Source organism: Syzygium oleosum, unplaced genomic scaffold (genome assembly GCF_021117445.2).
Source record: "Syzygium oleosum isolate NSW1041296 unplaced genomic scaffold, Sole_v2.1 Sole_v2.31, whole genome shotgun sequence".
In the NCBI taxonomy this organism is placed as follows: Eukaryota; Viridiplantae; Streptophyta; class Magnoliopsida; order Myrtales; family Myrtaceae; genus Syzygium; species Syzygium oleosum.
In genome coordinates this window covers 250,620-265,624 of record NW_026607515.1, presented here as the reverse complement: position 1 = coordinate 265,624, position 15,005 = coordinate 250,620, and the positions used below count along the sequence as shown (strand labels likewise).

Below are 15,005 nucleotides of genomic sequence, written 5' to 3'. Positions count from 1 at the left end.
ATACTACTTACTTTAACCAAAAAAAAAAAACACATAGTCATACCTTTACCAAAAAAAAAAAACACATAGTCGTACATGACTAAGTCGATAATGACGCCGTGCAATATATTATTATCATATGAGATACTTTTCTTATAGCAATTATATGTTTCATGAAATGATTCGACCGTGTAAGGAATTCGAATTCTGTCTAAGATTTGTGACTTAATTTAGCAAATATGGAATACATATCAAGGGATCGAGCGCCTACGATGGAACAGAAAACTTTCAGAATGAAGTGGATTTGTCTGTTGATGGGATGTGGACCCCAACAATCCCGTGGAGAAAGTGGAAGCAAAGTGGAGACGGTGACGAAGGAAATGGGGATGGTCACCGGCCGTTCCTCTAATAATGGAACCTCTATTTTGGTCCACCTCTTAAATTTCTTGACTTTGCATCCATTTGTTGCATTGACTGACTTGGGCTTCTCTATAAGACCAGGCGACTCCCAAGTCTCCATTCAAACAATGATCGTCCAATCTCTTTTCAATCTTTTCATATTGCGCCTCTCCTCCGCACCCACCGAGCAATTCTTTACCAATTTCTCTTTGTCCAAAGACAAGCAGAGGCATGATTAATGCTCCCGGCTCAATGAATATATGTCTCGTGTTGCTACTCACCCTTGTTCTATTTCTAGCGATGACTAGCAATGTCGACTTGAGTAATCGATGGTGCATTCCTTCATACTGTGGTGATATTCGTAATATAAATTACCCGTTTTGATTGAAAAGTGATTTGAAGGGATGCGGTGTCTCAAGATACGAGCTGGCTTGTAAAGGAAATTACATCGTTCTATACTTCCTCGATGACAGATACTATGTGCAGTTTATCAATTATATCGCTAGCCAAATCAGATTAATCGAGACGAGCTGCAAGGCCGAGATGGGCTGTAAAAGGATAACTGCTCATTTCTCCCCCATCATTCATGGTCGTTGTATGACTTCTATAAATGTTCCTATTTAAACACCCCATACGACTTGTACAATGATAGTACATTGGTCATTATGAACTACTCAAAGCCCGTTCATTCTCCATTCTACATCGCTACCGGTCCATGCATTGAGGGGTTGTACTCTTCCAACACGTCATCAAATTGGAACTTGTACGCTTTGGTCAATCCAAAAGTATCAGATGTCAGGGATTTTTGCACCATTAGAGGTTGATGAGCGCATCATATGATTTTGGGGGTGGGCAGGTAAATAATAGCTCCTTCAACTACTAGCGAATCCATAACATCATGACCGATCGATTTGCTCTCTACTTTCCTATATTTTCAGAGAAGAAAACTTTCTTTTGCTACTTTGATATCTGTGGCTATTTTCATTTCCATAACAACTTTTTATCCCTTCGCTTATTAAATAGTGTCTTCAGAGGTCAGGTTTGCGGATCCAACAAGTACTACAAGGGTGGTAAGTATCGATCGGCAATGAAATTGCACTGTCATTTTGCATGATTCTGTACACTCTTTACTTGCTACTTCCTCTTTGAAAGTGGAAAATGAAAGGAATATCTACTATCCAAGAAAACTTTGTCAAATTATACATGACGGTGTACGTTCAATGTATACATGTGTCTAGATTATAATTTCTTTTCACAAAAGGGCTAAATCTCCCACGGTAACAAAAGAAAAAAAAATTTCTTGCGCGACCACCCACATGACTAGTTTTTTTTTTTTTTGGTAAGGATCACATGACTAGTTTTTTGTTGGCATAGAATTTACATTTTATTTATTTTCTTAATTTGTTCTTTAATTAGTCACTTAACTAATAATCCAAGAGACACTCGTTAACAATCCTTACAAAATTGTAGTCATGTATCGGTAGGAGGAACAATACTAGTCATTAAAAATGAAAAGCACTATTTCTCTAGATTTGTTGACCGCCAACGAAGCGAAAGGAGTTTTTTTATATCGTCTATCATTTACATGAAAAACGAAGCTTATTATTTTCATTTATTTGCAAGTGCCCGCATTCCACTTCTCATATTCTTTTGGACAAAATTTAGCTTGTACAAAGTAGCTTGCTACTACTCTGTTTCCTCGTGAGTTTTGTTTTCCAAACTATGTTTTTTCCTTCAATTCCTTTCACATCATTCATTCCTTCTACAGGTGTCCTAGATGATATTGCATTTTGGACAACTTGGGATTTTACAATACTATTAGGAAAGCCGCAATGATTTATTCTTACAATAATTATGAAAAAATAACTTATTCTAACCTATCAAAGTTTTCTTCAGTGCTTTTTGTGTAGTGAAGTTTGTAATTGGGACGCTATTTGTCGCAATATTTCTAATTTACAAGTACAGAAGAAGGCACTTAGCAATGGACAACATCGAAGACTTTTTGCAAGCTCATAACAACTTTTTGCCAATAAGGTATTCTTAATCGAATATTAAGAAGATCACTGGAAATTTTAAGCACAAACTAGGTGAAGGGGGATATGGTTATGTACACAAAGGAATTCTTAGAAGTGGCAACGAAGTGGCCATCAATATTTTGAAGCAGTCCAAGGCCCATGGCCAAGATTTTATTGGTGAAGTGGCTACTATTGGAAGAATTCACCATGTTAATGTAGTGCAACTCATCGGTTTTAGCTTTGAAGGCCCAAAACAAGCTCTCATGTATGATTTCATGTCAAATGGACCTTTGGATAAGTACATTTCACTGAGGAAGGTGATAAGTTTCTTGATTTCAAAAGTAACGCGATATAAGACACAACAAAAGTATTGTAACTAATTAAATTTTAAAGTGAGAAAGCATGATTCTCGTGGGCTTCCAAAAAGCAAGTGTGTCGATTCTTCTAGTTTTCTTAATTTTGAACTCCCTTTTTTTTAGCATAGTTTAGTAAAATAAATCAACGTTGCTCCGCTTATCAAATCATATTTCATAGCCAAACCAAAGTTTTCTTTTGTATCTATATAGCCTTTTGAAACAAAATTGATTCGCAATATCAATCGACCCAAGTTAAATAGAAGTGGAGATCAAAAGAGATGTAACTAGTTTGAAGTGATTACACCAATTGCACACACTAATCTCCAATCCACATCGAAGGTTATTGGGGTTGCTTTTGTCTTCAATATTTCTTGAAGCATGTCTCCCTTATGATTCTGGCTACGATATCCCCTTTATCTGTATTTCTTGAAGCATGTCTCCCTTATGATTCTGGCTACGATATCCCCTTTATCTGCCGCGTCCATCATTAGGGTGAGAAAATTTTCAATAAAGAAGATGTAAAGTCTATACGAAGTTCAAAGTCATTAGGACCCAAAATTGCTTTAAGTTGTCCCTATGTGGATTCCATTTTCATATAACTGTATTAGCAACTACAGTCATTCTTCCGACGTGCATTGCAAGAATACAATTATAGTTTGGATATATATGATTTTGCTTTTAAGCGGAGTATATGAGAGGGTATTTTATGTAACTGCTATACTCATAAACTATTGCAATACAATTTAGCTTCATATAAGGATTTTTTTTCAGATTTACGTGACAAAACATTTTGTTACGTGGATGACTTGGCCTTCTCCATAGGACAAGGCGACTCCAAATCTCCAATCAAACAAGGATCATCCCATCTTTTCTCCATCTTTTGTATTATGTCTCCCCCACACCCACCAAGCAATTCTTTACCAATTTCTCTTTCCCCAAAGACAAACATAAACATGATCAATGAATATCTATCAGCTCCATGAATATCTATCAAGCATTCCTCCTCGTTCTTGTTCTATTGCAAGTGATGACTAGCAATGCCAAGTTGAGTAATCCGCTGTGCGTCGCTTCATTCTATAGTGACATTCGCAATACAAATTATCAGTTTTGATTGAAGACTGACCCGAAGAAATGCGGTCACTCAAAGAAAGAGATGTTTTGTGAATATAATCGCACTGTTTTATACTTCCACGATGGCCAATTCTACTGATTCAGATTAGCCGATGACGGACTGTAAAAGGATAGCTGCTTATCTCTCCCTATCATTCATGGACTCTGTATAATTTCAACAATCATTCCAATCGAAACAACTCATACTCCATATAGATTTCTCAGCTTGACTATTTACTCATATCGATTATAATTTTTCTTAGTTTGTCAGTGAGTCATAAAGAAAACATAACTAAAAAGGCCCCTTGAGAATTTATCTAAAAATGATAGAACGATTTTCTAGGCAAAACGATGCATATCGGTTACAAAATTACCTTCTCAGTGGTTTTTGTATGATATAATGTGTAGCATAAACCTTAATAGAAAGACTAGCTGAAACTCGTATCCGAATTAACTGCCGTAACAATTCTCTATCATTGGGTACAAATCATAAAATCTGAAGTTTATACTCAGTTATTGAGTTTCGTTTCTTTTTTTTTTTTTTGGTGGAGATGGAGTTCTTTCAATAAATTTGGGACATTGCCTATTCAAAATGCCATTACAATTAGGAAGGAAAAGAGAGCGATGCCGTTTATCAATGGTATCTATACACACTACCTCTATTTTGATACAGTTCTAGTTATGAGGAGATAAATTCTCTATGAGTTTTCACTTAAGAGGGTGTGACTGGTGACGGTAACTCCTGGTCACGTGGATTGTAACATCAATTCCATCTTGTCAGTCACGCATTGGTTTTGAAAAACAATAGTTACCATTCTAAGGTAACGGGACATGAGATCCTTGGACATTAAAAAAATCCTCAATTATAGAATGGATATATATGATTTTGCTTTGTAGCGGAGTATAGGAGAGGTTATTTCATGTGACTACTATGCACATAAATTATTGCAAATTTATACATTTTAACTTTAGATAAGGATTTTTTTTTTCAGATTCACTAGACAAAATATGCAGTTGTTCATGATTGGGTTGACGATGATGTTGTGCAATATATCATTATCATATAAGATATTTTTCAATGATAATTATATATTTCATGAAATGATATGACTGTGTAACAAATTGAATTATGTCTAACGTTTGTGACTTAATTTGGCAAATATGGAATGAATATCAAGTGATTCGGTGCCCATGATGGAACAGAAGGAATTCAACGAGGGTGGAGAAGAGGGGAGGAGGAAACAAACAAAGAAGAAAATACGAAGAAAGATTGCGTATCGGGAGGAAGTGACGTGGGGAGAGAGACAATTGGGAAAAAGTATCTTTTGAATTTGCTGGTGATTAAAGGGTGTCTCAATTAGTGTTGGACACGGCCCCACTAACAATGGACCTTTTGGTCCTCCTCTTTAATCTATACATTTATAATAAATTTATTTTAAATTTATTTTTTTATTATAAAAAATCACAAATTAATACACCGTGACAAATTTACTCAAAATTAATTTTTTGATCACCAAAAATCTCAAACTAGTATGTTTGTGACCCTCCGTTAGTTTTTTTTAAATTAGATTAATAACACGACAATCCAAAAATTAGTACTTCTGTGACAAACGGAGGATAAATTTATTATAGGTGTACCATTTTGAAAATTTTGATGATAAAAAAATTAATTTAAAATAAATTTATCAATATTTAAGATTTTTCAGGATATTAACCTTTAATTTCTTGACTTCCATTTGTTCCGTTGACTGACTTGGGCTTCTCTTTAAGACCAGGCGACTCCCAAGTCTACAATCAAACAAGGATCGTTCCATCTTTTTTCCATCTTTTTATATTGCGCCTCCTCTCCAAACACACACCGAGCAATTATTTACACATTTCTCTTGGCCCAGAGACAAATATCGGCATGATTAGTGCTCTCAGCTCCGTGAATGTCTATCCATTGTTGCTGCTCATTCTTGGTCTGTTGCAAGCGGTGACTAGCCATGCCCGATCGAGTAATCCGCAGTGCATCGCTTCATCCTGTGGTGACATTCGCGATATACATAGCCCATTTCGATTGAAGACTGACCCGAAGGGATGCGGCGAGTCAAAACATGAGCTGACTTGTGAAAATAATCGTACTGTTTTGTACCTCCTTGATGGCCGATTCTACGTGCAGTCCATCAATTATTCCGCCCACATAATCAGATTGATCGACGATGGGCTGCAAAAGAATAATTGCTTGTCTTTCCCCCGTCATTTATTGGCGATCCATAGCATCAATTCCGATCCAAACATCCCATACATCGGTTACAGCAACGATATATTTGTCATTGTAAATTGCTCAAAGCCGGTTAGTTCTCCATCTTACATCTCTACCCGTCCATGCATTGAGGGGTCATATTCATCCGAGGGGTCATATCCATCCGAGGCATCATCAAATTGGAACTTGTATGCTTTGGTCAATCCAAATGCTTTGGATGTGAAGGATTTTTGCACCATTAGCAGTTGGACGTGGGTATCACGTAAGCAGATTTATAGTAGCTCCGACAACTACGAGCTAATCCATAACAGCATGGCCGAAGGATTTGATCTCGAGGTTTATGTTGGAGAAAGTCAACCGAAGAAAACTGTTTTTTGCTACCTTGATTTCTATATCTACTTCCACTTCCATAACTACTTTTTTGGGAAGCACTACTGGAGCGGCGGCCAGGTCTGCGGATCCAAGTTATACTCTGGCGGTAAGCATTGGTTGGCAATGAAATTTTACCCCAATATTGCAGAATTCCGTACACTTGTTTTTTTTTTGGTCGAAGATTCTGTACACTTGTTTTTTTTATGGTCGAAGATTCTATACACTTGTTCACTTGCTACTTTCTCTTCAAAACTAGAAAGTGAAAGAAATATCTCATATCCAAGATAATTATGACGAAATATACATGATAGTATACGTCAACGTTGTGTATTTGAAAGGTTTTGGGAGCAAAAAAAAATTAATTAAATCAAGAGACACTTGTTAATATTCCTTAAATAATTGTATTCATGTATGGACGGAGGAACAAAATTATTAATTAACTAAAAGTGAAAATCACTGTGCCTAGATTATAATTCCTTTCCACAAAAGGGCTAGATTTCCCACTGTAAAAAAAGAAAAGAAAAAGAAAAAGGATTCTTGTTCGAGCAATCACTTGACTAGTTTTTGTTGGCATAGAATTTACATTTCCTTTATTTCTTAATTAGTTCTTTAATTAGTCACTTAACTAATAATCCAGGAGACGCTCCTTAACATTCCTTAAAAGTTTTAGTTATGTATCGGTGGTAGGAGGAACAACATTATTAGTTTTTTATTTTATTTCTTATGAAAATCACTATTTCTCTAGAGTTGTTGACCACTAATAAAGCGAAAGGAGTTTCTCGTAACGCCTACCATCTATGTATGAAGCTTCTTATTTGCATTTATTTGTAGATGTATGCATGCCACTACTCATATTCTTTTGGACAAAATTCAACTTATACAAAGTAGCAGGCTACTACTCTGTTTCCTCGTGAGTTTTGTTTTGCAAACTTCTTTTCCTTCAATTCCTTTTCACACCATTCATTACTTCCGCAGGTGTCCAAGATGATATTGCAATTTGGACTGCTGGAGATTTTATAATACTATTGGGTAAGCCGCAATGATTTGCTCTTACAATAATTATGAAGATAATTCTAACCTATCAAAGTTTTCTTCAGTGCTTTTCTGTGTAGCGAAATTCGTAATCGGGACACCATTTGTTGCGATATTTCTAATCTACAAGTACCGAAGAAGACACTTAGCAATGGACAAGAACATTGAAGAATTCTTGCAAGCTCATAACAACTTTTTGCCCATAAGGTACTCTTACTCTAATATTAAAAAGATCACCAGAAACTTTAAGCACAAACTAGGTGAAGGGGGGTATGGTTCCGTGTACAAAGGAATGCTCAGAAGCGGCAATGAAGTGGCCATTAAGATTTTGAAGTCCAAGGCCCATGGCCAAGATTTTATTAGTGAAGTGGCTACTATTGGAAGAATTCACCATGTTAATGTTGTGCAACTCATCGGTTTTTGCTTTGAAGGCTCGAAACAAGCTCTCGTGTATGATCTCATGTCAAATGGATCCTTGGACAAGCACATTTTTGCGGAGGAAGGTGATAAGTTTCTTGATTACAAGAAAATATATGAGATTGCTCTTGGGGTGGCAAGGGGGATTGAATACTTGCATCGGGGGTGTGACATGCAAATACTACACTTTGATATCAAGCCTCATAACATCCTTTTAGACAATAATTTCACTCCAAAAGTTTCTGACTTTGGACTAGCGAAGCTTTATCCCACAGATCATAGCATAGTTTCATTGACTGCTGCAAGAGGAACCTTGGGATATATGGCGCCTGAGTTGTTCTACAAAAATATCGGTGGCATATCTTATAAGGCAGATGTCTATAGCTTCGGGATGTTGCTCATGGAAATGGCAGGTAGAAGGAAAAATGTAAATGCAGATGCGGAACACTCGAGCCAAATTTATTTTCCGTTGTGGATATACGACCAAGTCAGTGAAGGTGCAAGTGTTGAAACGGAAGAAGCTGTAGAAGAGGAAAGGGAGGTGATAAAAAAGATGATAGTAGTTGCACTTTGGTGTATACAATTAATCCCTGACCATCGGCCTCCAATGAACAAAGTCTTAGAAATGCTTGAAGGAGATATCGGTAATATTCAAATGCCTCCAAAACCGCTTATTTACCCACCAGATGAGCCAGTTGAGGATGACAAAGTCAGCACGGAATTAGAAACATTCTCGACTTCATCAAGTGCTCCCATAATTTCTGCTAGTTTTCCATTTGGAGATAGCAATGATGTTTAGAGGACCATGCACAGTTTGATTGGAAAAGCTTTGTTCCCCACAGTATAGTGTTATGTTGGGCGGGAGTTTAGCTAGTTCAGCTTGACAGTGGTTACATTTTGTTTTCTTCTAGCTCTTAGGCTACTGTTGTGTTATTGTGGTTCCTATATAGTTTCACTCTCTTGCATCCTCCTTCGAATGGACATAGGAGAGCAAGGACAAAAATCGGTGGGGCAAAGGGACGGACATTGAGAATTTTCTTCCCTTATTATGTGATTTAGGTTCATGCCAATCAAAAAGCTAATTATAAGTTGCCATCTTGCTTCTTAACGTGCTACTACCGGCATATGGTTTCTTTGTATTAAGAATTGCTAATTTCAAATTATGAAATCAATTGCAGAGAAAACGTCCGTTTCACAAAGTAGACACCGTCTGTCTACGCGAGAAACAAACTTTTATCAAAATGGGAAAAAATAAGGTCTTAGATGAAACAATTCCATGAAGTTCATATTTGAAAGAACTCATATTGGGTTCTAAAAATAACTTGCAATTACTGATAACTAATTCTATGAAGTTTTCTTTGTCTCTTTCAATATTTGGCCATGTTTAATTAGTTTAACTTGATAGACTTTTTCAGCTCTATGTCTGATAAACAAAAATGTTATTTGACTTGGTGGCGTGGATTACTTTCAACTTCCCTAAAATTAGATATATCGTATAACTAAACACACATCTTGACGAATTGGATTGATTGGCTAGTCAAATAAAGAAACCAAGTTATGTTTCGAATACTGAATTTGTTCTTCATGATGTGGAAGAGGGACAAAAGGAACAGTATTTGCTCTAGCACACTGAAAAAATTGTTGTTATCTTTGGCCTTCTAAGCACCTCGAATCCGAAAATCTATAAGGGTGTTTAAAGAATCTTTGCATTTTCCGGAATTTGTCATTCCGTGATCAAGTATATCTCCATGGCAACCGGAAGATCTATTGTCATAAGGGATGCAAACCGGTTCCACCATTTTACAGATGGAACATGCTCAAGCAATGACTGCTGGTGATGATGTTTCTTAATTTGTCTCACTCATTGTGTGCATCGAATCCCTATTTTAGATGTTTTTCGCTCCTACACCTACGTTGAACCGGGATTCTATTATAGTCCTTGCAAGCCCAACAATGTAAGTATCATGTCCTGAAATGTATTTGAATTTGGTTCTCGTACTGTCAAAATACCAAGCTAAGGGCCTCATATGGATCTCGCAAACTTTTCAGCAATATGATTCATGGAATCTAAAATAGGCACGCTTTTGACTTTTGGATTTTCCTGGAGCATGCGGTTTTTCGAATACTAGATATAGATATTCTGTTCTATTCGTTCCAATGTCACTAGGTGTCGACACCTGAATTTTTACGAACCAATCGAATGTGCATTTTTTTTATAGAAATTTTTTTAATAAATAAAATAAATAGAGAATAGAGAATGAAAAACAAAAACGATATTCCTTTTCAATGGAGTCATCTTCTTCTTGTCGCAACCCCGACCTCCACAGACGGAAGCCGAAATGAACTCATCCTGACATATGTTTGATTACGGAATCGTCGTCGCGCACGGCTTCAAAGGCTTCATCGCACTACCGTCTCCTATTCTCCTTCGCCTCTCGCGCGCCTGATGTCGCGCGACGTGGCATTGCGGCTCTGTACCAGCGGGATTCGGTCTTCTGGTTCTGGCGTTGGCGAGAAAGGTCAAGTAAACCTGAACTGGCGAATCTTCAAAAGCTCGATGATCCTTACCGTCGTCGATTTCTCGATTCTTGTCCGCGCGCAAGGCTCCATCAGCAACGTGCGTTTCCGCATGGCGCCCCGAATCGGTACGTCGCGATGGTCCCGACCTCATCGAACCTTCAGGTGGAAGTTTTTATAGCGGCAAATGAGGCGGCGTGTACACTCAAAACAGGTACGACTCTATTGATTGAATCAGGGTACGTCTCCGTACCACGAGTAATAGGAATCTATATGCCTCCTTCAGTGGGATACATTGGTTTTCGTTCTCTCTGTTATGAGGTATAAGGAAGCTTTCTTAGCTATTTTTGATCCAATGAGGCCAAACGGATAACGCACGGTGAGTGTTTGATGATATGCCTCACAGGAATAGCTTCACTCGGAACACCTAGACTGGTGGACCTGAGTATGTGGATCAACTCTTTTAGTGGAGCCCATTTCTGGTGAGATCCGAAACTGTAGTTCTTTGCAAATGCTTTATCTCGAAGGGAATGGACTTGCTGGGAAGGTTTCTTAATTCTTAGTTGAATTCAGGGGTTTGAGAGTTTTTTTTGTCTCTTGGAGATAATCTGTTTCTCAAGTTCAGTGATCTCATGGGGACTTGAAGCTTTGAATTTAAGAAGCAATAGCTTCATTGGTAGTTTGCCGGAGCAAATAACGGAGATGAGCATCTTGATTGTTTTGGACTTCAGTGGAAATAGATTCTTAGAGCCAATTCCAGTTGGTTTGAATGAGCATTCATGCTTCTGCCGGTGTTTCCTTACCCCTTGAAGATGTAATCGTCCCCCTCTCACCGCCTTTGTTGAATCCTCGTCATCACGATCGCTACTATTGATGAACCATCGCTATCGCCGAGGTGTAACATGCTGGTTGCCTCATGGACGCTGTCACTGAATCGTCGTGCCAAATTACTGAGACTTTGCTAGAGGGTCGCGACAGTAGAAATAAAATTATTTATTCATAATGAAAATCATTTTTTCTCTATATGTGGTGACTACTAGCAAAGCAAAAGGATTCTTATGTCGTCTATCATCTATGTAAACGAAGCTTATTATTTCCATGTATTTGCAAATGCACGCATGCCACTATTCGTATTCTTTTGGACAAAACTTGTACAAAGTAGCTTGCTACCACTCTGTTTCCTCATGAGTTTTGTTTTCCGTACTTCTTTTCGTTCAATTCCCTTTCACATCTTTTATTCCTTCCGCAGGTGTCCTAGATGATATTGCATTTTGGACAACTTCAGATTTTATATTTCTAATAGGTATGCAGAAATGTTTTTTTCTTGAAATAATTAAAAACAAAAAAACCTATTCTGACCTATCAAGAGGAACCTCGAGATATATAACGACTAAGTTGTTCTACAAACACATTGGTGGTGTATCTTATAAATCGGACGTCTATAGCTTTGGGATGTTGCTCATGGAAATGGTAGGTAGAAGGAAGAATGTAAATACCAGTGTGGAACACTCAAGCCAAATTTATTTTCTGTTGTTAGTGTACAACCAAGTCAACGAAGGAATGATTGGAAGAGGCAACAAAGTGGCCATCAAGATTTTAAAGCAGTCCAAGGCCCATGGCCAAGATTTTATCCGTGAAGTGGATATTATTAAAAGAATTCACCATGTTAATGTAGTGCAAGGTTTTTGCTTTGAAGGCTCAAAACAAGTTCTCTTGAATGATCTCATGTCAAATAGGTCCTTGGATAAGCACATCTTCATTGAGGAAGGTGATAAGTTTCTTGATTATATGAAAATATGAGATCACTCTTGGGGTGGTGAGGGGGATTGAATACTTACATCGGGGGTGTGACATGCAAACACTATACTTGATATCAAGCGTCACAACATTATTTTAGACAAGAATTTCACTCCGAAAGTATCTGACTTTGGACTTGTGAAACTTTATCCCATTGATAATAACATAGTCTTATTAACTGTTGCAAGAGGAACCTTGAGATATATGGCGCTCGAGTTGTCTTGCAAAAACATTGGTGGTGTATCTTATAAATCGTACGTCTATAGCTTTGGGATGTTGCTCATGGAAATTGTAGGTAGAAGGAAGAACGTAAATGCCAATGTGGAACACTCAAGCCAGATTATTTTCCATTGTTGGTGGACAACCAAGTCAATGAAGGAAAAAGAGTTGAAATGGAAGAAGTTGGAGAAGAGGAAATTAAGGTGATAAAAAAGATGACAATTGTTGCACTTTGGTGTATACAACTAATCCCCGACCATCGGCGTTCAATGAGTAAAGTCTCAAAAATGCTAAAAAGGAGATATTAGTAAACTTCAAATGCCTCATAAACCGCTTATTTACCCACCAAATGAGCCGGTGATCAATGACAAAGCCGATATGTAACTAGAAACATTCTTGACTTCATTAAGCACTTCGACAATTTCCACTAGTTTTCCATTTGCAGATAGCAATGATGTTTAGAGAACCATCCTCAGTTTGACTGGAAAAGCTTGTGTACTTGTTATGTCTCCCCGCAACCTAGTATTTTGTTAGGAGGGAGTTGAGCTAATTTAACTCAACAGTGATTAATTTCGAGATTGTCTTCTTCTAGCTCTTAGGTTAATGTTGTGTCCTTATATTTCATATGGTTTTACTCTCTTGCATCCTCCTTCAATAGGATAAACAAATTGGTAAGAGAGCAAGAAAAAAAAGGTAAGGAAAGGTGACAGACTTCAATAATTTTCCTTCCTCGTTGTGTGATTTAGGGCAATTTCACTTAAAAAGCTAATAATAACATGAGGTCTTGCTACTTAACAGGCTACTATCGGCGTATGATTTGTCGATATCAAGAACTGCTGGTTTCAACTTATGAATTCATTTTCAGAGAAACTAGACATGTATACATTTTACAAGGTAGACACCATCTCTCTGTGCGAGGAACAGCTTTGATCATAATGGGATAAATGAAGGTCCTAGATGGAACAATCCCATGAAGTTTATATTTAAAAGAACTCATATTCCATTTTAAAATTTACATGGAGCTACTGACAAGTAACAAGATCCAAAAACTATGATTTCCTCTTAAAAATTATCACATGATTATAGTGCACCTTAATGAAACTTCATCATTTTCAGTTTGATGTTCAAAACTTTTTTTTTTCTAAAACTTTCTATCAAAATCCCTGTAAGTTTGCTTAAGGTGGATCACAACTGTTGTATTCAGTGGGCAAAGATGTAAACTGATGACATAATCTCATCTCATCTTATATTTACTGACTTTGTGTTATCTCTTTCTTTCCAATTATTTTTCATGTAATAAATTGTGATTTCTAATTAACACGATATATGCGCCTTGTATGCAAAATATGTATTGTTCGGTTATATCTTTTAGAAAATTTAATAAGGATGAAGCCAATCTTAATCATAGCGGAAAAGTTCTAGCTAAAAAATAAATTTTAAGATTTGAAATTATTTTTACCGCCATCAGGCATTCTCTTGTCCCAATACTTATTTAGGTTACTATAAAGAATCAGGAACAAAATTCGATTTGAATTTGTATTTTCTTGAACTTATTAGTGACTAATGTACCCTCTATATAGTGTCACTTTATTCACAATTCTCGAGTAAAAAAAAATATTGAACTTGTATTTTCCCGATGAGCCCTGGCACCTTTTATTAATGGTGACTTTTGAAGTCTTCTAATTATGACAAATTTTTGAACACACTATAAGATTCTCTTCGGGATAGTGAGGGAACTATAAAGTTCAAATATTTTACTCTAAAGACTCCCGGAGAATTTCCTTCAATAAAAATAGAATAAAGTGGATAATTCTTTAGGTTTCTTAACATTGTTTTTCCTTTGAACTGCTTTTATACAATCTTTAATTATTAGTAGGCATTTGATTATTAACTCACATGGGTTCACTTTGATTCAAAATCCGCAATCGAATTTTAAGATTGGCTTTCTTGTCATATTAGAAAATTAATAACTCATTAACAGCATAAATGTCTTTGGGAATTTGAAATAACTTACTTATCTGAGAAAAATCTCCAAAAATACGAAATGGTATTGTTGGACAGCTAAATATATGGGTTGTCAATTGTGATGTTTTCTTGCAAGAAAGAAATGGGGATGATGTTGGGTCTTACTTGCTACTCCCGTAACATTCTCGACTTGATTAACTTTGTTTTATTGGTTGACATAGGCTTTTCAATAGACAACCCTAAGTTTTCATACTTAAGGTCTCTCTCATTCGCCATTATTACATGTACATTATTTATCCTTATTGATCATCCACCACATATCAAGCCCCAAATTTCCATTGCTCACATGAGAGTGACAAGACTTTTCCTTGCAATTCCAAACCCTTGCACCTCACGTCATTGGTCTTTCTTGTTGTGTGCCTAGAATGAACGACCTTGTTCTGCTTCTCTTGTGGCAAAGTTTATAAGATAAGCAGAGTGACTCGAACGGTTGTGGTAACTCAAGATTGGAGCTAGCATGTGTCAAATCCATCTGTAGAAACAATGACACTGTCAATTTTGGTGATAACCTCATGTTTGACC

General features: G+C 36.9%; 1 protein-coding gene across 2 annotated transcripts in view; it reads left to right on the top strand.

Moving 5' to 3' along the window:
* The window catches only part of LOC115686110 (rust resistance kinase Lr10-like), an 81,048-nt gene extending 72,140 nt beyond the window's left edge, over positions 1 to 8,908 (top strand). Inside the window, exons 1-3 of one of the 2 annotated variants that reach the window (XM_056304264.1) lie at positions 5,632 to 6,582; positions 7,452 to 7,505; positions 7,574 to 8,908. In XM_056304264.1, coding sequence (XP_056160239.1) covers positions 5,766 to 6,582; positions 7,452 to 7,505; positions 7,574 to 8,724 — 2,022 coding nt within the window. In that variant the 5' untranslated portion in view covers positions 5,632 to 5,765 and the 3' untranslated portion in view covers positions 8,725 to 8,908. Of the gene's footprint in view, positions 1 to 5,631; positions 6,583 to 7,451; positions 7,506 to 7,573 lie in introns of those variants that run through there. The other variant, XM_056304267.1, reaches the window with a different exon arrangement.
* The last annotated feature ends 6,097 nt before the right edge of the window (positions 8,909 to 15,005 follow it).